Source organism: Musca autumnalis, unplaced genomic scaffold, assembly GCF_047663935.1.
Source record: "Musca autumnalis isolate F117 unplaced genomic scaffold, ASM4766393v1 scaffold_4, whole genome shotgun sequence".
In the NCBI taxonomy this organism is placed as follows: Eukaryota; Metazoa; Arthropoda; class Insecta; order Diptera; family Muscidae; genus Musca; species Musca autumnalis.
Window position 1 is genome coordinate 136,579,268 of NW_027411977.1, and position 25,714 is coordinate 136,604,981.

The 25,714-nt window shown below is 34.4% G+C and overlaps 1 protein-coding gene across 4 annotated transcripts in view; it reads right to left on the minus strand.

The window, feature by feature from the left end:
* LOC141402533 (plasma membrane ascorbate-dependent reductase CYBRD1) overlaps window positions 1-25,714 on the minus strand; it is a 103,796-nt gene that overhangs the window by 51,397 nt on the left and 26,685 nt on the right. Inside the window, exon 1 of one of the 4 annotated variants that reach the window (XM_073984032.1) lies at window positions 9,299-9,916. The exons of the other annotated variants lie outside the window; for them this stretch is intronic. Within the exon in view, the coding sequence (XP_073840133.1) occupies window positions 9,299-9,602 (304 nt within the window). The 5' untranslated portion in view covers window positions 9,603-9,916. Of the gene's footprint in view, window positions 1-9,298; window positions 9,917-25,714 lie in introns of those variants that run through there. 4 annotated transcript variants of the gene reach the window in all.

Consider the following 25,714-nt stretch of genomic DNA (forward strand, 5'->3'; position numbering starts at 1 on the left):
TGCTTATAGGGCAAATGTTCTGTAGATGGTCAAATAAGTAAGTAAGTGACACTAGAAGTATATCACGGTGCGCCTTAACTAAATTTAAACGAAAGATGCTTATACCTGGGAAGTTTTTGTGGATTCTAAAACTACAATGTTCATAGACGAGAAAAATCAAAAAAACAAAAAAAAAAATCGCCGGAGGGATTTTCAAATAAATTGCGGTCAAAGATCACATTTTTAGGTTTTTTAGGTTTTCACGATTTTGCTTGGAAACCACGAGTCGTATCGTAATGGGTCTAAAGAACATGTTGTAGCAGTGAAAATTCTCTATAAGATTGGCATTTATATCATGCACGGAGCGCCTTAACTAACCTCAAATGGAAACAGCTTACATCTGGGATGTTTTTGTGGATTCTGAAACAGCAATGTTGATAGATGAGATAAATCCAAAAACAAGAAAAAATCGATTTAGGAATTTTTTAATAAGTCGCGGTTAAAGTGCACATTTTTAGGTTTATTTTAGGTTTTCTCGATTTTGCTTGGAAACCGCAAGTCCTATCGAAATGGAGCTAAAAAAAATTTGTAGCTGTGAACATTCTCTAGAGGACTGACGTTTGTGTTCCTTGGTTGTATCATTTTTGAGATAAAGATGCTCAGGTTACATTTTTAGGTTTTTTTGTTAGGGTTTCGCGATTTTGCTTGAATACGGCAAGTCTTATCGAGATGGAACCTGAGAAAATCTTATATCTGTGAAAATTCTCTACAAGACTGGCTTGTGTGATTTTTTCTTAGGCTGTGCCATTTTTTAGATATATAAGTTTAAGTTGGAAAATTGCTGTGTTATAAGGAGACGATACAGTCAGTCCATTGCACATAGGTTTCAATCAGGAAATTTTTGGCCAAAACCCTATTTTTGAAGTTTCGAAATTTAATTTTTTTTTTTTTGCACGGAATAATAAAAAACACATCAAGTCATCTGAAAATAATTAGTTTTTGTAAATAACGTTAGTATTCGTTGATTGGCGCAGTAGCAAAGTTGACACTTTTTTATGTAAAAATAAAACAGACTTTGTGCAGTAAAATATACATTTTTGTTGTATTGCGTCGCTGCATAAATATACAGAAGTGAGACCAAAGTTATTATAAATCGGCAAGCAGTTAATGAGTACTTTCATAATATTTACATAAAGAACGATGAAATTTGTAAAATTAGCGTAATAATATCAATGTTTTTATATATATATATATTAAAAATTATTTTTTACAGATATTGTTTAAATATACTTAAACTTTTAAAAAAATGTCCAGAAAAGTCCACCATCAAACCGAATTTGAAAGATAGCAGGGGGTCTGTACTAATAAATTCAGAAGTCAAATCGTGCTCAAATTTGCCACAGTTAAAATAAAGTGGATTTTTCTATTTTAAGATGGGAGAATTTTTTGTAAATACCTGTTGTGACTGTACGTAGTATCCAATTGAAATAGAACGGTAATACCCACATCTATCAACCGATTTTCCTTAAAGTTCATATTTAAGGGTTTCAGAGTGTAGAAAACAAGTATGTATAATTTTTTTGAAAATACCCAGTCAGCATTTTTTGAAAATTTTAATCAAATTCGAGTCTTTTTTGATCCGACTGCACGATTAAAAAGCTAGAATATGAGCTCATTTTCTGATCATAAATGACTCCTTTGTCGGTAGGAAAACATAACCTCAGGCGACTCTTCTAAACAAATCACAAATGCGTCTTTTTCGAGTCGTATTTCAATCATTTATTGGTGTTTTGTTGATTAATTTCGGACCCTTTTTCGAGTCATGTTTATAATCATTTATGAGTCTTTAGGGAGTCATTTATGAGTCTTTTTGTTAGACGAAATAAATTAAAAAAATTTTCTTTTTATTCTTCTTTGTTTCTTTCCTTCGTTTTATAGTCTTTTCTGCTTTGTTATGTCTTTTATTTATCCTTTATGCTGCTTGGTGGTTAGTATACTGCTTCTTCATTTCACTTGGCAAAACGTGAACATGTGTTGTGTTTGTCTATACACTTAATATTATACGTTACATTTATATCAAAGTTTTGTAGAAAGTGTATATGAGAATTATTTACAACCAAACAAAAATAAAACAACAATCAGTTTTTAATCACCTAAGTGTTCAAAATATGATCAGAATATACATAATTATAATCACTTTTCAAACACCTGTATGACCCTTTTTTGATTAAGCATTTTTCAATCTTCCAGATGATCAAAATCTGACAATAAATAACAAAAAATTATCACATTTTAAACACCTCAATGATTTATTTGTGATTGCTACACATTTTTTGTTGTATTTTAAATTGAACTCTTTTTAATCATTACAGGGAGTCACTTTCGAGTCCCTTTCTGATCACACAAGCGACTTAATCAATTTTTGATCACCAAAAGGACTCTAAAAAGACTCCTCAATGTGATTTTTGAAAAAACAGTCTTCTAAATGCTATCTGGGTATGTCCATTTTTTGTCATAGCCCCCACATAAAAGTACCGTCCGATTTTAGATATTTTGTGGATTTTAGCGATACTTTATGACCGATTCGGCTGAAATTTGGCATTTTGACCACTTGGAAGATATGAATCCTTCGTTCCAAAAATTATTAACATAGGTCAATGTTTTGGTTTAGACCCCACACAACGGGACCACAAATTTTGGCAGCTTTTGGTCGTTTTTGATCGATAAAACGTAAGAATTGCTGTTTGTACACATTTATTATAAATAATAATTAATTTCAATACAAAATGGACGTTGAAATAGTTTTGGCCAGAAAATTTGGATTTGGGACCATTGTGCATTGTCCCAATTTGAACTTCAATATCTCAAAAATGGTAAATCATAGGAAGAAGTCATGAAGGTCAATCTTGTAAAGAATTTTCACTGCTACAACATTCTTTTTTATTCTCATTACGATACGACTCGCGGTTTCCAAGCAAAATCTTGAAAACCTAAAAAACCACTAAAAATGTGAACTTTGACCGTGGGTTATTTGAAAATCCCTCCGACAATTTTTTTTTGTTTTTTGGTCTTTCTCATCTATTAACATTGTAGTTTTAGAATCCGCAAAAACATCCCAGGTGTAAGCACCTTTCATTTTCATTTCCATTCAAAGATTTTTACTTATGTAATTGTTTGAATTTTAGAAATGTATATTCCCTCCACAAGACCACCTAAACCACTGTCGAAATTTAATCAATCCAACATGCGCCGCAGTGAATATGGTTCGTTTATTACTTAAACAATTTTGCACAACATTTAAGAAATCATAAACAAACAGAAAATCAACATGAATAACGTTTAAATTTTTATCTCGTAAACTTTACTCTCTAAAAGTACGCTCGAATATAAAACAAAAACACATAAAACATTAAGTCTTTAGAAAAGGAAAATACCTCAAACATATAAATAGGCAGCCAGACACACATAAAATGATGCTGTGAGTGAACGCATCGTAAAAAAGTTTTTGTTTGAAAATCAATTCGAAGCACAACAAACAAATCTGGTGAACGAATATCAGCAAAAGTTTGGCGTCAGCATATGGCACATAAGCTTTTCTTCATCTATTTTTCACCTACTTCCACCGTTTGGTATGTGAAATTTGAAAGTAAGAGTTTTCTACGGTAATTTCATAAGGGGATGGTATCCTTACAGTAACATGGAAAAAAGATCACATAATTAAATACACATCGCTCATTTACTCAACGAGTGACACATTTCAAAAAAATCTAGTTTCGAGAAAAACGCGTTTTAAGTTGGCGATTCAAATTTGACTTCCCAACTTAAAAATATTATTACACAAAAAATAGAATAACCACTTGTACCATATTTTACAAACAACTAGCTAGATATCAGTGCTAAATTTCTGTATATGATCAATCATGATTTGAAGTGTTTTAGTGCTTCATAAACTCAAAAATCTGTTTTGTTGAATTATGCCAAACTCGCAGTAAATGAGTTATTATTATTTGTCGGCCTTTTTAAGGAGATTTGTGACATTTGCTAGAATATTATAAATATGTTGGACTTTGGGCAGATTTGTATGATAGACAGTCGATTTTTCTACCTATGAGTCAAGAGGGCACGTTTTGTAATGCAATCGACTTGATTTGACCGGGAAAAAACCATCAAAAATGAGTTTGTGTCAACTGCGAATAGTTCAAAAGAGATTTTTATACCCTACACCACTATGTGGAGAGGGTATTATAAATTGGTTTAACCCAAAAAGTTTGTAACGCATCGAAATAATGGTCGTAGACCCATACTTATATATACCAAAATGAATGTCTCGACGAGCTGAGTCGATCTGGCTATGTGTGTCCGTCCGTCAGACCGTCCGTCCGTCTGTCCATCTAAACCTTGTAATCACGCTACAGGTCGCAATTTTGATCGGATCGTCAAATCTTGGGTGTTGATGAGGGTCCCGGAGAGGAAGAAGCCTATTGATTTTGGTGATGGTCGGAAAATATTAAGGGGTCGGAATGGGCAAAAAACTTAGGGGTCGGAATGGGCAAAAAACTTTTTCAAAGCGAATATCTCAAATATCTCAACAAAGATATTACAATAGTCGCAAATAAAACCCAAATTTTCGTTCTTGCGATTTTAATTATAATGACGAATATCACAGCTTTGGTTGGGGACTTTCCAAAAGCAAAGCCTGACTATGAAAGTAGAAGATCCCATCTTTACAATGATGCAACCAAGTTGGCGTAGGTGACCAACTAACGGAGATGTCGCAATAGTCGGTAATACATCCCATTTTTCAAATTTTTGGAAATCACGCTACAGGTCGCAATTTTGATCGGATCGTCACGAAATGTTGGGTGTTGATGGGGGTCCCGGAGGGGAAGAAGCCTATTGATATTGGTGATGGTCGGATAATAATAGGGGTCGGAATGAGCAAAAGTTATTTGGAGAAAAAGTCTACATTGTATTCCAAAGCAAATATCTCAGCGTCTATAAGGGGTATATAAAAAGCAAAACTTGGCAATGAAAGTAGAAAATATCACCTTTGAAACAATGTAACGTACGTTGTCGTAGGTGGTCACACAACGAAGATATCGCAATAGTCGCTGATACAACCCAACTTTTCATTTTTGCGATTTTATTAATAATGACGGATATCACACCTTTGGTTGGGGACCTTCTAAAAGCAAAGCCTGACTAAGAAAGTAGAAAATCTCATCTTTAAAATTATGCAAATTAGGTTGGCGTAGGTGGTCAAATAATAGAGATATCGCATGGCTGCCTTTTTTCCACTTTTTCTGCAATCACACTACAAGTCGGAATTTTGATCGGATCATCACGAAATTTTCTCACAGAGGTAGAAGCCTATTGATGTTGGTGATGTCGAGAGTAGTCAAATATAAAACTAAATATTAATTATTTTGGTTCAGTTTGCCTTAAGTCATTTGGTATAAAAGCCAGATAGGTGAAAACTTTCGTATCTCCGTAAAAGAAATGTTTTCGAGTGAAAAGATTATGCACAGGGGTAGTGGTGTAGGGTATCACATAGTCGGCCCCGTACCGACTATAGCCTTTTCTCACTTGTTTGATACAGATTTTTAGCCACAATCCGCATAAAGAAGCATACGTCCATCTCCACATGGTTTCAACTGTGGAGTCACCATTAGCATCACCCATTGTATACATAGAAAAAAATTGATAAAAAAATTCAAAGATTCAATCAAAAATTTATAGATTTTCCGGCGATAAAAAATATCATATTGACAAAATTTAATAAAATTGTTTGATCACAATGTCAAAATACAGTTTGATAAAATAAACTTGTCATATTGACTAAAAGAATAATAGATTTTTTTTTATTTTGAACTGATAAAATATTTCACACATTTATTGATTAAACAAAACGCTAAAGGTCGTGGGTTCGATTCCCAGGCCAGACAACATCAAATTTTCAACGGTGGCAAAATACCCCTCAGTAATGTTGACGACATTTCCTGAGTATTTCAGCCATGTAAAACTTCACTAAAAGTGGTGTCTTAGGACACGCCGTTCGGACTCGGCAATAAACAGTAGGTCCCATATCATTGAGCTAATATGAATCGGGGTGCACTTATTGATATGAGAGAAGTCTTCCTTATCCCTTCTGGGATGTTTGTGAAACAATTATTATTATATTTGATATTTGTGTACAATTGGAATAGGTGGACACGTCGCACAGTGTTGCCGCAGTGGACAAAAATCGAAAAAATGTGATGTTAACTTTTATATATTTACGTTTCTTTCTTACAGTAAACACATCAGATACGACGAATCTGAAAGAATTTTGTCGATATGTGCATCCATAACGAAGTTATAGCTCTTTAAATATGAAAAATATTTCCCAGTAATCTATGGGGATTTGATGGGTATGCTATAAATATAAAATTTTAGTACAGTGACATCAACTGGACATGGACAAAGTACCGTTATTAAGAATTAAAAATTTAAATTTGATAAAAAAAATATAAATTCTTAATTACTCTACGAAATGAGTATATCTTATGATTGCCACCTTGGCTGTTGATTTACGTTAATAGGACATCTCTTCCGAAGCGAAATGTGTAAAAACATTCTGCCCATACCTACAACCTTCTGAGGTATATAGGTTCAGATTTGATATAGCCCCCATATATGTATATCTTTTCCCGATTTTGCTACAACTCGTTCAATTTTGATCGAATAGCCTTCAAATTTAATATGTGATATTATCTTAGGCCCCTGAGTAGTTTCACCGACTTTTGCAAAAATCTGTTCAGATTTGGATATAGCCCCCATATATATCTTCCCCCGATTTTCCTATAATTCTCTCAATTTTTGATGAATACGAGGGCAGTTCGGAAACTTCTTAGCCTAGCACAAAAAGCGCGGTTAAAACAGAAAAGAGTTAAGTGTTTTGGAAACTTCCATCTCTGTTATGAACACATGTTAAATTTTGTTTCGATCTGGCAACTCCTTCATATAGAAACAGGTGTTCAAAAAAGACGCATCCGCAATTTTTTTACAATGGAAAAATTAGAAATGCGTGCTGTCATTAAATATTTACATAAAAAAGGTTTATCGGGACAAGAAATTCATAATGATATGGTGAATGTGTTAGGTGAAAGTGCTCCTTCATATGCAACAGTAAAAAATTAGGTTGCTGAATTTAAACGTGGTCGTACAAGCATTGAAGATGAACCACGTAGTGGATGTCCAAAAACAGCAGCAACAACAACAGAAATTGTAGCCAAAGTGCATGATATGGTATTAAATGATCGACGAATAAAAGTGCGTGAAATTGCTTATATCATGGACATCTCAAATCATCGAGTCCATTTAATTTTGCATGAAGAACTACAGATGAAAAAGCTTTCTGCAAGATGGGTGCCGCATTTGTTAACAGTCGAACAAAAACGCATAAGAATGAACATTTCTCAAGCTTGTTTGGATCGTTTTAAATGGATTTTAAGCGTCGTTTCATAACTATTGATGAGACATGGATCCACCACTATACTCCAGAGACAAAAGAACAATCCAAACAATGGAATGCTGAAGCTGGAGTAAGTGCCCCAAAGAAGGCAAAAACAATTCAATCGGCTGGTAAGGTTATGGCAACGGTTTTTTTAGACTTCAAAGGTATTTTATTGATTGACTATCTGCAAAAGGGTAAAACAATAAATTCAGAGTACTATTGCAACATTTTGGATCAATTAAATGTACAAATTCGAGAAAAACGTCCTGGCTTACAACACACAAAAAAAAATTTTTTCATCAAGACAACGCACCAGCGCACAAAAGTGTTTTAACAATGGCTAAAATCAACGAATTAAAGTACGAGTTGCTTGACCACCAACCTTATTCTCCTGATTTAGCTCCCAGTGACTTTTACTTGTTCCCAAATCTAAGAAAAAAAAATATCACATATAAAATTTAAAGGCTATTCGATCAAAATTGAACGAGTTGTAGCAAAATCGGGAAAAGATATATGTATATCGCTATATCCAAATCTGAACCGATATGCACCTAAGTTGACATTTTTCATTCCTGTGCCCTCATAAGTACTTGTGGAAAAATGCATCAACCTAGGTCAACGCCTTCTATTTTTGTCTACTTTTGTATGGAAGCAGCAACACTGTGCGCCGTCCTTTAACTGCACTTTTGCGAAAAAAAATTGAAATCATGGTCTACCAAATATTGTGATGTGCAATATTAGGAAGAAATCGGTGACTCCCTATTAGAGATATCTTGTGCCCGTTTTAGTGAAAAACTGTTAACTTTTGTGGGGGATTTAAAGAAAAGAGTGGACCGACAAAATATGGACAAGCTATTACAAGTTTGGACCAAAACGGCTGATCAGATCACTGATCAGTACTAAATCGACTCCAAATTGTCTGAAACGGATTGAGGGTATGAACATATAACCTGCTAATCAAGGAGATCAGGTGAGTATCAATTATTCGTCCCAACTATTGCATTTGTTTACTTTCGATATGTTATAAACTTTTAAGCCAAAACCAACTTATAATAAATACCCTACTTACATAGTGGGGCTTCGTTTTATAGTACCAGTTTTGGCGTACATTTAAACTGGATCTAATTTCCATGATAACTACTCAATCTTGATTTGTTTACAGTTATAGTTTATCATAATAATAAGCCCTAGTATAAACGTACTCTTAACGCCGTTGAGTTAAAATTTTCAATGACGGACTGATCACTTTGATGTACATAATTAAAATCAGGGCACATTACAACTCCGTATAAATCCTCATTTCACTTGAAAGTAATGCCTTGGATAAGCCATATTTAAGTAAATTCACCGTTTTTTTCAAACGTTTCTTTTTTATACCACTGTTCCGTGGTTCAATGTCTGTTAAGAGGTTATCATTCCCACTCTGTGCAGGCACGCATAGTTATTGCAATTAGATGTTTTTGTTTTTTTTTTTTTATTTGTATATTTATTTTTGTTTGTCTTGTTGTAAGGTGGTTGGTCGATAGTTATGGTTGGTTGTGTGAAAACCACATTAAGTGAAAATGAATTTAAGCCAACAACTTCTGCAACTTTTACCCAGACAACAAACAATAAATGTTCATGGTTATCGTGCTAGTTTTCTAGCCTAACAACTCTTTGCCAACAGATGATGAGCTGGGAGTGCTCAGGGGGAGTTGGAGTTGCAAGTTGTTTTGTGTAAATGCAACAAAAAGAAACATCAACATGTGTTCCAGAACATGCAGACATTTAAAAACTAGCATTTTGTTTACCACCAACCCCTCACTGATGATTAGATGATCTTACCTTTGGTAATAATGGTCACTGTCGTTGTTACAGTGGCTGGCGGTGCATTGGGATTTTCGTGCTGCAGTTGATCATTTATATCCATTTTCTTAAAATCCACTGTATCCTCTGTATTGGATGGTTGCTCTGATATCGGTGCTAATGGTGCTGCTACGGAAGATGGCTTAGTTTCTGTTGTCGGACTAGTTACAGAGGTTGATATTTCTTCGGCTGCCGAAGATATAATTGGTATTTCTACAGTCATCATATTTGCATTGGAATTTTCGGTACTAACATTTTTCTCAGATTCGTTGTTTGCGGACATTGTGTACAGATTTTATTTTTTTACTTTTTTAAATCAAAATAATAGTTTTTTATTAAAATGCAAAAGAAATTATACACTTGCTAGCTATTGCCCGTTTTTCATTCGTTGCGTTTGTTTTGTTTATATTATTTTCTTTTGCGCTTTGTTTTTTCTTGCGCTTTAGTTATTCGCTACCACAACTTGCCGTATTCACGTTTAATTCAAAACTGACAATAGTAATTGAAAAATGTTATTAAACATTTTTGCGCGCTCAAAACATTACTGCCGCCTCTGCTCGCCGCTGCTGGAGCAACAGCAGCAGTAAATGCTGCTACAAGCGGGGAGCACACGAAATGACAAAAAATAGAAACAAAAACACATTAGTATACTGCGAACGCCACAAATAAGTACGGGTAGATAATGAAATCGATGGAATTGTTCATTCAAAAGGCTGCATTAGATTCGCAGCTTAGTCCATAGATTTTTAAAAGCAAATTTCTTTAAAGCGCTCTAAATGCGCCCACGCCCAGTGCTTCAGGAATCGGTTTTCCTATTCAAAACCCCAATTTTGTGTCACCGATTGTTAATTTCTATATGCGATTCGATAGTAAACATACTGAAACTAAGGAAACCCACAAATTAGGTCAAAATATTGCAAGGTGTGGCTAGGGTTATGATTTTTTGACATTTTTTAAAAAATGATTTCCTGTAGTGAGAATAATTGATATTTTGCCTATTAATGCCTAAAATAACATACACTCTGTTTCATGTCAATAGCACATTTCAAATTTATTTTTGTTACTTCAGTTTGGTCGATATCCGTGGAATAACCTCGGGAAAGTTTATATATCTTGGTTTGTAATTTTATGAAGTATCTTTCAACAAAAAGTTTGGCTTCGATAACGTACCGTTACAATTTTTTTTTAATTTTCTTTCAACAAGCCCAACATTTCTACGGTTTAAAGTGTTTCATCGGAATAGCACATTCTTTAATAACTTGAGTAAACATGCAAATTTTGAATGCTACTATCATGATTCTTTAAAATTGGAATAAATAAAAGCTATTTCAAGTTTAAAACGCTAAAATTGGTCGAACAATAACTTTAATATCGGGGAAATAAGACCTTATGAAAGCTGTGGACTTGATCGAGAAATGCCAAACTTTTTGTTGAAAGATACTTCATAAAATTACAAACCAAGATATATAGACATTCCCGTGGTTATTCCACGGATATCGTCTAAACTGAAGTAAAAAAAATAAATAATCCGACTACCATCAAAAATAATATGCCTCTTTCTCTCTGGGACCCCCATAAGCAACCAAAATTTCGTGACTATCCGATCAAAATTTCAACCTGTAGCGTGATTACAAAAATTGGAAAATTGGATATATTACTGACTTTTGCGATATACCTGTTGTTTGCCCACTTACGTCAACATACTTTTCATCAATATAAAGGAGATTTTTTCTTCTTCCATTGACGGGCTTTCCTTTCCATAAGCGGAGATATTCGCATAAGAAAAAAAACGTTGATTTTTCTCCACCTAAGCTTTTTGCTTATTCCGACTCCTGAATATTATCCGACTATCACCAAACTTAATAGGCTTCTTCCTCCGAGGGTCCCGCATTAACTCCCAAAAAATTCGTGACGATCCGATCAAAATTGCGATCTGTAGCGTGATTACAAAAAATCGGAAAATGGGATGCACTACCGACTATTGCGATATCTCTGTTGTTTGACCACCTACGGCAACCTACTATACATTGTTGTAAAGGTGATATTTTCTACTTTCACTAGCTATAGTTTTGCTTTTGATATACCCCTTATAGATGCGGAGATATGCGCTTTGAAATAAAACGTTGACTTTTTCTCCAAATAAGTTTTTTGCCCATTCCGACCCCTGAATATTATCCGACCATCACCAAAATCAATAGGCTTCTTCCCCTCATCAACACCCAAAATTTGGTGACAATCCGATCAAAATTGCGACCTGTAGCGTGATTACAAGGTTTAGATGGACATACGGACAGGCGGACGGACGGACACGCATAGCCAGATCGACTCGTCGAGACATTCATTTTGGAATGTATAATGCGTTACAAACTTTTTGGCCAAAACCATAGTGGTGTAGGGTATAAAAAGGTTCCGCACAAACCACTTTGAATAAACAAATTTTTTATACCAGCAGCCTTTAGGCCTCATCGAAATAATGAACTCCAAGTGTTTTTGAACGAAACAAAAATTGTAGCCCTTTAGTCCATACGTCTGTTAGGCTAGCTGGTACAAGGGTTGCCAGAGAGCCAGGCACCATTTGACATTGTTTGGAAAGTTTTACAGTTTTTAACCTTAACGTACTTAGGACAGTTTAACATACGACCATGTATTGTGTTGTTTAAGGTGACATGAAAAAATCACTTTGAAAAAAAAAATGGAATTTACTTGTGAACATTTTCGTCCGATTATTTTTCACAACTTTCGACGTAGATGAATCGCAAGAGTACATCGATCAAATTAAATCTCGGTATGTCTATAAAGGGCCATCACATAGCACTATGACAAACTAGTTTAATGAATTCAATCGTGGCCGACACTCCCTAAAAAACGAAGGTCCTGAGGGTCGTCCATAAACGGCCGTTGTGCCAGAAAAAATGTAAGCTGTGCGTGAACGGATAATGCAAGATCTCCATGTTATATTCTGCCATGATAGAGGCATCCTTGGGCATTTCTTCCACCAAATAGCATTTGATATTACGTGAACATCTGGCCGTAACAATGGGGTGTTCTCGTTAGATCCACAACAATTTGACAATCGCTCAAAAAATGCTCTTGTCGATTGGTGTAAAGAAATTGTGAATAAATACGATCATGATAAAAGTGTACCTATAAATTATGCTGGAGATTACTTAATAAAAAACAATAAAACTATGTTTGATGGTAAATATTCGCGTTGCCATTGTTTGGTCAGAAAGTTATCGTGCAACCCTCGTATGCACAATAGGGTTATGACTTTTTTACAACCTCATATCCCTGTATCATAGTGTGATGAGTTTTGCCATAAGATTACATAAAATCTTAATTATAAGGTGATTCGGTGAAAAAACCTCACGCACAAAATGATTTTAAAATTGGAATTTATCAAAATTATGGACAATTTTTTGAAGTCACTGAAAACAGATATATAATTGAAAATAAACTTTAGAGCCACATGAGATAATTAAAATGACATAAAATTTATTTCTCACTATTTTTCTTCAATTCTGAGAATCGTAAAAATGTCGTAAACGCTTTTATTCAAAAATATAATTTTCTAACAAAAAACAAAAAATTTAAAATTTTTTCAAAGTGACTTTTTTCGCGACTTTTTTAATATTTGAATGAAATAAACGTTATTATAGTTATTAGTAGGCTTATATTTATTCATTCGTGCAAAAAAATAATAATTTTTTGAAAAAAAAAATTTTTTTCATTTCATATATTTTTTCAAAAAATTATTTTTTTAAAATCGATTTGTGCGTGAACTTTTTTTGTATTTCAATGGAATAAACGATAGCATAGTGATTAATAGGCAAAAGTTCATTCATCCCTGCTACAGGAAATCATTTTTGAGGAAAAATGTCAAAAAGTCATAACCCTAATGCACAATAATTCTCGTACGGATCAAACGATTCCAAGCTTTGAACCTAATAATATTTTGTATAAACTTAGATCAAGTTCGAACGAATGGACCTCCCCCACAAAGGTTGAAAAATGTTTGCTAAAATGGTGGACATCGTAATATTTTTCATCTCATAGGTTCGGTATGTTAGCCCAAACATTTTTTTGAGATGATGATCATACTCACTAAATGGCACTCACCGTATATTACCATGTATGAATGAAGAGAGAGTACATTGCTTGTGAACATATAAACAAATAGATGTTTACATCGGGAATCTCAAATTATCTTTAGATATCGGCAACAGCAAAATTATCTTATTGTGCAATTACCTCTACAGCCCTCTCACTGTTAGAAACAAAGTACCTACAGTGAACCACGTTGTAATTGAATAGATTAGAGCTATGATAACAACTTCAGGCTTTTTCTAAAAATTCTGTTCGAATTAATTCGTTCCAGTTATTCCAGAATTTCTATTGATCTAAATGTATTATGATCTTTGGGAAGCCCTTTTTCAAGAAGCATTTCTTACTACTGTATAGAACAATGGTTTGTCCCATTTTAACTTATGGTTGTCTTGTAAGGTGACATGCCCAGAGTTGTTCTGTAATACCCCCCAAAATTTTTGAGACTTAAGGGTTGTTTACACCATCTATCAATGTCGTATGAGATGTCAAATTTTCTACCTGCGAATGTTGTACACATAGTGTGACCACTATGAACATTTTCATCTATCAAAATGATTTGGCAACTCATATGTAAATTTTTCATTTAGGGAGCGCTCTATTTGATACGGCATTCTCGTATGTAAACATAAATTTATCAGCTGTTTTCTGGCATTCTTAAAAAAAAAAAATTGAAAAACAAAATCTTTTAAAAAAGAAAATGGAAAGTTATGTATATTTAAGTATTTAGAAAAGTAAATAAAGGGTGTTTATAATGTTATTTTTAGATCGATTGGTCGAAAGGAGCAGTGTTGGAAATTATTGCTTTGTGGCAAAACATGAATGCCTCTATAACCCCAAAAACCTATTCTACCACATCAAACATGCTAGATATTCATTTTCCTTCAACCAAAATTAAAAATTTGCGCAAATTTTTAACTCAGCAATAAATGTAAACAATGACAAAAACAGCTGTTTTTATATTTATAGGTTATGTCATACGAAAATAACACAACGCACAAATTGAAAGTTGTATGGATGACGTCAATTTTGACAAACATAGAGAATGTCGAATGGGTGAAAGAAATGACAGCTCATATGACATTGATAGATGGTGTAAACAGCCCTTTACCAGAGCGGACATAACTCCCAAAATCGTTTTGAGAGTTATGTCACGGCACCAAACGTTGTAATCAAAATAGATCGCTTCAAGTTGAGTGGAGAGAAAACAAGTAAAAAGCGGACACAACTCCCAATGGGACTTAAGTCAGTTTTTAAAATTTAATTGTTTTTTTTTTAATATATGTTTTTTTTTTCAAATGTATAATAAATTAAAAAATACATTTTATTTCATAGGTATCATGTACCTAAAGTTTAGAAATCCCAAAAATTCCATCGTTCCATCATGACAAATTGATTCCTGAAGATTTAAGGATAACTCAAATAAAATAAGGTTGTACTTTGGCCCTAAATTTCTCAGTAGCCTCTGGATCGAATTTGATATAGTTGTTGTTGTAATTAAAGGAAATCATAATAAATTTCCTATAAAAGAAAACAGAGTTACTCAAATCTATAGAATTTTGGCCGGTAAATATTATTATGAATCACTGTATAGCGTATCTATACCTTCCGAGAATGGAAGAACATACCCGCAATAAAAGTAAATAATTTTTTGTGGCCAATGGAATTATGTTACAATTCAAAACAATCGTTTCTACATAAATACATAATGTAAACGTTGAACAACTCTTAGTGTTAGTTGTTGCTGCAATGAATAACTGATCCTCCGACTGACAATTACGATGAAGAACCAAATTCCTCGATATTATATCGATAGGTCAAATAGTTAATAGCGTAAGACTCGTATATTATTCTTTCTTAATTTCTAGTTTAGTCCTAATTGAAATCAAGTTTAAATCTCATCTCCCGCTTTCAGTGGGAAATTCTACTTTTCACAGTTTTACTTTATCCACCTGCAAATACGGCAATTACAATTATTTATTATTCATTCTTAAAGAATGTCAACGCAGGCAGATACTCGTATGTTTGTTGTTGAAAAAATGAAAACAATGAATGAATGAATATCTCATTAATTATTGTAAATTGAGTTTTGTTTTATAGAAAGATTCATTTAAATGATTATAAACTTGAAAACTCTCAGAAATATTATGCATAGTTTATAGTAAATATATACGTCAATATGGTTACGGTTATGAGAAATTTCAGAAATCATAAGCTGAAATCTGAAATGTTAACAAATAAGTATTGCTGTTTAAATGCAAGTTTATATTAGTGCCTAAAAATTTAGCTTAATTAAAACTATGTTATCTACAATAAATTTTAATCTTCATAACATACATTATTCAGAAAAGTTCCGATCATCACAAACTTAAAATAAAACAAGTAAAAACGGCGTTAAGCTACATAAAGGGATTGACCCGCATAGTCCATCTTGGATCAGGAAATGTCAAAACTATCTTCGACCTGAAAAAACATGTACCGTCGTAATTGAGGCAATGAATGTAAGTTGCTTCAACAAAAATCAAAGTGATTCGAGAGCAGGTGGGACGTACCCGAAGGAGTGGACAAATATAGTCCATATTCGAACCTGATGCATATCTGGTAGATATATTAAGATGTGTAAAGTATATACCAAATCGGTCACTCCCTTCAAGAGTTATCATGCGCACAATTTTTCGGAACACTTTTTAACTTTTGTGGGGGAGGTACCTGAACGGTTTATCTTCGAACTTAAACTAAGTTTGGACACAATATTACGAAGGCCAAATTTTGGACCGAATCGGCGGATCCGTTTGAGAGTTATCTTGCGCTCCAACCACCACACACGGTGTCATATGGGTTGTTTGTACCTTTCAGGCCATTTTCTCAGGAAATATAGGCTTGCGCTCGATGAAACTTGTACCGTCGTATGGGGGGCATTGAATACAAGTTGATGCAACAAAAATCAAAGCGATTCGAGAATAGGTCCTGAACTGAACTTATAGGAAAGTGATGTTAGTCTTCTAATTCGGCTGGGACAGGCTTGGACATCTATTTTACCTACATATCGCTCAATTACTCAAAGAGTGGCATAACTCAACAAATTAGTTTTCTGAGTTAGCAATTTCTATTTTTCTACGACTTCTTCTTTATCTTGTGTCAAATTTTCATGCTGATATCTCAAAAACTCATCGAGTTACAGCTCATTTACTACGAGTTTGGCATAATTCAACAAAACCGATTTTTGAGTCTATGGAGCAGTAAAACACTTCAAATCATGCTTGATCATGCACAGAAATTTACCACTGATATCTGGCTAGCTGTTTGCAAAAGTGGTTTTTCTCTTTTTTGTGTAATAATATTTTTAACTTGGAAAGTAAAATTTGAATCGCCAACGTAAAAGACATTTTTCTCGAAACTAGATTTTTTGAAATGTGTCACTCTTTGAGTAAATGAGCGATATGTCAAACTATAAAGGATTGACTCATATAAAAAATAGTTGTTGAATATATCATGCCGGCATGCTCAATCCATCATCAGTGGAATGCACTGCTGGAAATATTCTGAGACAATAGAAGCTGTAGCTACCATGGAATAAAAACAACAACATTTTTATAGGAAATATTAGGTCTGTCTGTTTAATTTTCCAGTAACAAATTTAAATCAGCAATATTTTAGCGAACAAATTTCTTCAGTATAATCCAATAAATCTATTATACCAATGAACACCCCCCCCTCCCTTTTTATTGCACAAAATATATTGCTCCAATTCTACAGGTACCTCCCACACAAAACTTCAAAATTTTTCGCACGAGGACAGTTCAACGACTGCCATTCACTTCTTTATTTTTTGCAGCAGGCTTCTCTGGCGGCCCTATTATGGAGGTACAATTAAATATACTTCCCGATATACCGGTCCAAAAGCTCGAAAAAACACTATAACTTATGACTTAAGTGTACGTCAACTTCGGGTACCTCCCTCGCAAAAGTTCGAAATTTTCGCTTAAATGCAATTCAAAGGCAGTTCGAGAATAGTATTGAAATGTTTACCTCGATATAATGTTTTTTCGGAGGTATATCCATACTTCCTGACATAATGGTTCAAAAGCTCTAAATGCAACTAAAATGACTGTGGGAGTGACAATTATCGAAAGGAGCGAATGACATTGGTCAATCATACGGCATACACCTGGGAAGTTTTTTCAGAATCTGCAAAAACTTCCCAGGTGTATGCGGTTTTCATTTAAAGTTGGTTAAGGCCTCGACACATAAGAAGCCTGACATTCTTGCTTAAGTTATATCTGGTAAAAGACTAAAGACCAAGTTAAACCTAATAAAAAGATTTCAGAATCACATATGAATTAGGTCGAACTTGGTCTTTAGTCATTTACCAGATATGACTTAAGCAAGAATGCCATGCTTCTTATGTGTCGAGGCCTTTAGGGCGCACAATACATGACATTGTTTTATAAGGAGGTGATACAGTAAGTGCATTTGAATTTGATCTTCTATATCTCAAAAATGGTAAAACCTACGAAAATATTATAAAGGTCAATCTTGTAGAGAATTTTCACAGCTACAGTATTTGCTCTATTCCCATTTCAATAGGACTTGCGGGTTCAAAGCAAAATCGTGTAAACCTAAAAAACCCTAAAATCTGATCTTTGAAAGCGATTTATTTAAAAAGCGCTCCGGCGATTTTTTATTTTTCTCATCTATGAACATTGTAGTTTCAGAATCCTCAAAAACTTCCCAGGTGTACGCATCTTCTATTAAAAGTTGGTTAAGGCGAACCGTGAATACTTCTGACGTCTATACAGGTTTTTGATTTTTTGGGCCAATTTCTCAGGAAAAAAATTGTACCGTCGTATTTAGGGCCGCATACCCAATTGTTGCCAAACTGCACTGTGGTTCGATGTAGCCAATATTCGGCCATAATCCGAGACTTTGAGAAATAAAACGATGAACAACGTTCGGATCAATTCGGTTACACCCTTCGAGTGTTATCTTACATACTAACCAGTTTAGTTGGTGGCAGGATTTTTTGTAGTTTTTGGGCCATAACCTCAGGAAGTATGGACTTGATTCTAAAAAAAAATTGCGGCGAGATGAGCTGTTTAACTGTATTTTTTCGTAATTTTGTACGGTAGGTACACGAATGAGTATACCCATTTGGCCCATATTCAAACCTGATCTATACCATATGCAAAGTTATGACCAATTCGGTTACTCCCTTCGAAGGTAACACTGTGCAAAATTTTTAAGGTGATCTTGTGCAAACAATGTACAGACCCAAACGACAAGAAACCCTAGTTGGGTTTTGTTGTGTTAGATCCAGCTCGGATTTTATGGCCCTATCTAAACATGGTTAAATATTGAGTTTTTAAAGAAATTCGGGGCTATATCTCTGAAACCAATGCGAATCTTCTTCTGACCTCTGAAGCAAATTTGTAGATAAGGACAAGAATAAAATATTTGGGGAAATAATGAACTCGAAAAACTACATTCATTGCCTCCAATTTCAAAATATATGCAAAAATTCCACAATTTTTATACATTTCGCACCGTATCTCCAAAACCGTTAATTTTTTCTGAATATTTTATTTTGGAAAAAAAATTCCCAGGATTGTAATACACAACTCTTCAGAACATGTCATTGTTGTAAAATGCCTCTATGCCGTTGTTTTCAGTACATTTTTCAACGACGATTTAATAAAAATGTCAATAATGTAGTGAAAGCCGAAATGCGAGAATAAACTGTTGGTGTGAACTGTGTTTGAAATACGTGTTGTAAAAGATATGATGCAAAATACCGCTAAAACAACATGATGTAAGTATTTTAGAGTATCAGAATGTATCAGAATTGTTGAGAACTTTATTTGGAAGATTTTTGCAAAAGGTTACTTGGTTCAACTCCCAATAGTTTAGCCGATACTAACCAGAATTTCAGCAATTATGTAAAATTTTCTATATTTTATCGATTTTGATGCCCTAGATGGAGTTTTTCTTATGTGGTCTTTTCAAAAGATAAGTTCTACTAGTTTAGGGCTACAATATTGCTAAAGACAGCAAGGCCAAATTCCTATTCGTTTCTGAGATAAAGGCCTGATAAATGCAAAAAAGTGTAGATTTAGCCCGGTTTAGATGAGGCCATAAAATTGAAACTGGATCTGACAGGACAAAACCCTACTAGGGTTTTTGTAGTCTAAATATGTACTTTCAAAAAATGCATACTAGAAGTTGTTTGCATTTTCAGTGTTGCATAGTGTTATCGTAGCCACCATTTTAGCGAAAAATTTTGAGGGTATAGTTTGTATTGGCAAACAGATAAATAGTGTTGGAAATACTTCGGGTGTAAGCAGTTTAAAAACAAAGCCACATTTTCCCAAACAAACATTTGATACGAGGGCTGGACAAAAATTATCAGGCTTAGGCAACACCGTGTGTTGCAGGCGCCATTTGATTTGATTTGATTTTTTTTTTGGAAAGTTTGACCGTTTTTAGGCTAGGATACTTATACAACCATGTGTTGTGTTGTTTACTGTCACTTGAAAAAATCACTTTGTCAATTTGTTTGCCTGAAGTTTCCTGAGAAATTCTAAAAACGAATCGTTCTGCATTACGACATGCGAGGTCTCACACATCGATTCAAACCACCGCCTGTTTGAGCGGACAAAACGCGTTCAAAAACCATGTTTTGGAGGTGTCTAAATCGGAGTGAACAAAGTTCTTCAACAACTGGTTTGAGCGCATGAAAAACATATACATCATGTTGCAGACTACTTATGAAAACAATAAAACCATTTTTGATGGTAAATATTTGCGTTTTCATTGATAGGCCATATTGTTATCGTGCATCCCTCGTATGGTTGTGAACTTGCGTAAGCAAATATGGCAGTGCTTGGTGTGTTTGAAACAGAGTTCGAAAATAAACAGTACACTAACATAGTGTACCGCTCCGAGAACATTATCACTAAAATATTTTTAGCGTTAGTGTTCCGGAACACAAACACTAAAAAAAAATTTAGTGATACTGTTCCGGAGCACAACGAAAAACGTAGTGTACCACATTTTGGTACACTAAAAACGTTGGGTACCGCAGTCGGAACACTAAAAATCGTAGTGCTCCGCAGTCGTAGCACTAAAAATCGTAGTGCTCCGGAGTCGGAACACTAAAAATCGTAGTGCTCCGCAGTCGGAACACTAAAAATCGTAGTGCTCCGCAGTCGGAACACTAAAAATCGTAGTGTTCCGCAGTCGGAGCACTAAAAAATCGTTGTGTACCACATGTCGGAACACTAAAAATAACGTAATGATAATGTACCACACACGAGTTTATTATGATTTGCGAGGAAAATTAAATATTTATAATTTTTGAGATAAGTAGAAATTAAGACATAAAAACTCAGATACACCTCTTAAATCCATGTATGTATACATATTATGATTTTTGAGGAAAATTAAATATGTTATATTTTTGTTAATTTTCTCGTTTAGAGTTAAGCTTGATGATCTGAATTTATTTGCAAGTGAAAAAGGAAAGCCAAGGACTCGAACCCACATAGTCACCAAATTACGTTACCTGGTTTCATTGGTGGTAAAGCAAATCTTCGGACGTATCGACTATGTAATGGCTTCTCTGTCCTAGAACTTATCGTTTTTCAAATGCAAATGTGTTTTTGTACATTAACGCGGATACTTGGCCACAGAAATGTATTTTCTTCATGACAAACGCTTTTTGCGCTGACTTTGAAGTTATGAGTTGGCTTTGAACGCTAACACGCCATGACAACATTTTTTGATATGTTATAATTTTTTTTAATAAATACAAATTAAAAAATAAAATTTAATAGAACACGAGAAAAACGCCTGATTTGATATTTGGACAATGGATCAATAAAAATCGTAGTGTTCGGTTGCGGAGCACTAAAAATCTTAGTGTTCCGACTGCCGGATCACTAAAAATTTTAGTGTTCCGACTGCCGGATCACTAAAAATCGTAGTGTTCCCACTGCCGGATCTCTAAAAATCGAAACAATGGAACAAAAAAAAAATCGTAGTGTTCGGCTGCGGAGCACTAAAAATCGTAGTGTTCCGACTGCCGGATCACTAAAAATTTTAGTGTTCCGACTGCCGGATCTCTAAAAATCGAAACAATGGAACAATAAAAATCGTAGTGTTCGGCTGCGGAGCACTAAAAATCGTAGTGTTCCGACTGCCGGATCTCTAAAAATCGAAACAATGGAACAATAAAAATCGTAGTGTTCGGCTGCGGAGCACTAAAAATCGTAGTGTTCCGACTGCCGGATAACTAAAAAACGAAACAATGAAACAAAAAAGTCGTAGTGTTTGGCTGCGGAGCACTAAAAATCGCAGGATTCCGACTGCCGGATCACTAAAAATTTTAGTGTTCCGACTGCCGGATCTCTAAAAATCGAAACAATGGAACAATAAAAATCGTAGTGCTCGGCTGCGGAGCACTAAAAATTGTTGTGTTCCGACTGCCGGATCTCTACAAATCGAAAAGCTGCTAATTATAATTTCTGAGGAAAATTAAATATTTTATGGGCTGTGGGACGAGTAAAAATTAAAAATAAAAATTAATAAATAAAACGCACGTGTTTTAAATTAGTTACAAACGTTGAGAGCTTTAGTAGAAAATTAGAAAAAAAATCATCATCATTAATTTATGAATATTGTTTCTTGTACAAATGGCAACAGGTACAATTTCCCCAAAATAATAAGTGTGTGGTTGTATATATCCCGAAATCATAAAGTCGACTTTAAATGCACAATCATACTTGCGGAAAATCAGCACATTCTCATTGAGTGATATTGTTTGTTGTGCAAATATCAACATGTACAATTTCCCCAAAACAATAAGTGTCTTCAAACGTGCAAGTCTACTTGGGAAAATCCACATACTTTCTTCAACTGCATTCACTGAGCAATTTTGTTTTTGATACAAAAAGTTACAGGTACAATTTCCGCAAACATTGTGTTGTTATCAATATTTTCCGTTCCCTATTTCTTTTGTTCACATTAAAAAATTATGTATATACAGAGCGTCTAAATGTGCAACCACAGTAACGTGTAATATTTTAGATTATATGTAACAAAAAATGTAATAAATAGTGTTTTATAAAAATTTGTACCGCTCAAATTTTGTAACTAATTTTAAGTACATGGATATAACATTCTCATCTTAATTTGTATTTGTTAATTTTTACTTGACCCGAAAGCCATCAAATATTTAATTTTCCTCATAAATCATAATAAACAGACGATTACCTAAACGTCGAACAGTAACATTTTTACTGCTCCAATGTCCAAAAATCAGTCAGATGTTTTTCACATTTCCTACTAATTTTTATTTCTTAATATGTATTTATTTATCCTAAAAACATAAAATATGTAATTTCCCTCATAAATCATAATAAACAGGCGATTACCTTAACGTTACTTTTTAGCGTTTCGGCTCGTGGTACGCTACGATTTTTAGTGTTCCGACAGTCGGAACATTACGATGTTTAATGTTCTGCAGTCGAACACTACGATTTTTAGTGCTCCATTGTCCAAAAACCAAATCAAACATACATACATGGATGTAACATTTTATCTTAATTTTTATTAATCAAATTTAACCAAATATTTCATTTTCCTAAGAAAGCATAATTCCTTTGTTATTTTTGAGTGTTCCAACACGTGGTGCACTACGATTTTTAGTGATCCGGCAGTCGGAACACTACGATTTTTAGTGCTCCGACAGTCGGAACACTACGATTTTTAGTGCTTCATTGTCCAAAAACCAAATCAGATGTTTTTCACATTTTCTTTTAATTTTTATTTATTAAAAAAATATACATATATATAATATTTAATTTCCTCAGAAATCATAATAAATTAATGTATGGTTCATTACCTTATAGTTTCAAAACGTGGTACAAAACGATTTTTAGTGCTCCGGCACGATGATCTTTGTGCTTCATTCCACAAAAACTAAATATTGTTTTTTCACAATTTTGACCAAATTTCGCAATGTGTTTAACTAATTTAAACATACATGGATGTAACAGATTATCTTAATTGTTATTTGATCAAATTTACCCAAATATTTAATTTTCCTAAAAAACATAATACCATTATTATTTTTTAGTGTTCCAACACGTGGTGCACTATGATTTTTAGTGATCCGCCAGTCGGAACACTAAAATTTTTAGTCCTCCGCAGTCGGAGCACTAAAATTTTTAATGCTCCGCAGTCGGAGCACTACGATTTTTAGTGCTCCGGCGCTCGGAACACTAAAATTTTTAGTGCTCCGCAGTCGGAACACTACGATTTTTAGTCCTCCGCAGTCGGAGCACTACGATTTTTAGTGCTCCGGCATGCGGTACACTACGATTATCGTTGTGTTCCGGTACAGTATCACTAAAATATTTTTTAGTGTTTGTGTTCCGGAGCGGTACACTATCGTAGTGTACCTATCCATCTTGGTACGGTACAGAACGGTACGGTACGATATCATAGTGTTTATTTTCGAACACTGGTTTGAAAGAAAACTTCTTCCATAGATATATGGTCCAATCTGCATTGACGTTGAATATCGGCGTCGTATAGACAACGAGCAGTATCTGCTATACAAGGACATCAACTTTGTGAAACTTTTGTGCAAGTGGAAAAAGGAGAGGTCAGTCCTGAAAATAATGGGTGATCCAACAAGAGGTACGTTTTTCAACAGCCTTTTGTTGACAGATCACGCGTGAGTCGTGTCACGTGTTCATGTTATTTTTGTTTACTACTGTTTGGCATTTTATCTTGGAAAAGCTAACGCCTCTACAACGTTTACAAATCGTTCAACTTTATTGCGAAAATTCGCGTTGTGTGTTTTGAGCCTAATTTTGTTCAGTGATAAGGCAAATTTCTGGCTTTTCTGGCTTTATAGGTATGTAAGGAAGCAAAATTACCACATTTTGGAAGAAGAGCAACTTAAAGAGATTCAAGAGCTTCGGTGGAATCGTCGGACCCTATTTCTTCAAAATGATGCCGGTTAGGACTTCCTCGTCAATGGCGGTCGTTATTGCGACTATTTGATATCTGAAATTGAACTCGTAAATCTCGGCGACATTTGGTTTCAACAAAACGGCGCCACTTCCCACACATCGCATAAACCAATGGATTTTTTGAAAGAACACTTCGGTGAGCAGTTTTTGGACCAGTCGATTGGCCAGATCGTCTCATATCACTCCGTTAGACTTTTTCCTGTGGGGTTATGTAAATTCTAAAGGTATACAGAGAACCCCGCTTCAATTCATACCTTGGCGGAAAATACCACGCGTGTCATTTATCAGTTACCAGTCGAAATGTTCGAATAATTCAGCGAAAATTGGACTCTACGGACAGACCGTCTTAGACGTAGCCTCGGCCAATATTTGTTAGACATAATCTGCAAAGTGCCACCGAATGATAATAAACATCAAATGATAATAAACATTCCCCATTCAAATTGATTTTTCTGTGTTTTTTTTTTCTTTAAAGAAAGTAGGAACCTCTAAATGGATCACCCTTTAGAATCGGGCTGCAATCATTGTCTCTTGTGAGGTTTTCGTGGGAAATATTTTTTTTACTGTCTTCAAGTTCTACGAGTCACTTTAAATTCACTTTAAATTTAATTTTCGAAAATGAAAATGAAGACTCATTTCATTGTCCAGCCACCAGAACAAAAACAACAACATCTTAATAATAAGAACTCTACATAGATGGTCAACCATCCATCAACGTTTATTATTAAGATGGGAATATTTTTTACAGACATTTATGGTCGTACTTCCAGTTACCATTGTTGTTGTGTTATTGTCTCGTTGATGGAGGGGAACCAGATGAAGTGTACGGAGATGTAATATTTCTAACATTTTTGTTGTGTTTTGTTTAATTTATATTTTAAAATGGGAATTTGTGTTTAGCGTAATAATCGGCACTGGTCATAACAATTATTGCGGCTAAATGACAGGCCATGAGTGAGTGATATGATGTGTTATGTCGTTCCGTCACCATTGGTAACGTCGTAAAACTAGGGGGTGTATATTTATTGTATGAATGTATATAAATATTATTTTACATACAGAAAGCAACTACTTTTCTGGCTTTAATGACTCGTTGTTCCATTGTGCGCATTCGTTCATATTTAATAAGACGGGTCAAATGAAGTGTTGAGTTACACTCGAGAAAAGAAATCTCATCATAGAAATCTGTGAAGCTCCCGTGGTGCAGAAAGATTTACTATTTAAGATAGCTGCGTCTGTCTTACAATAAGCG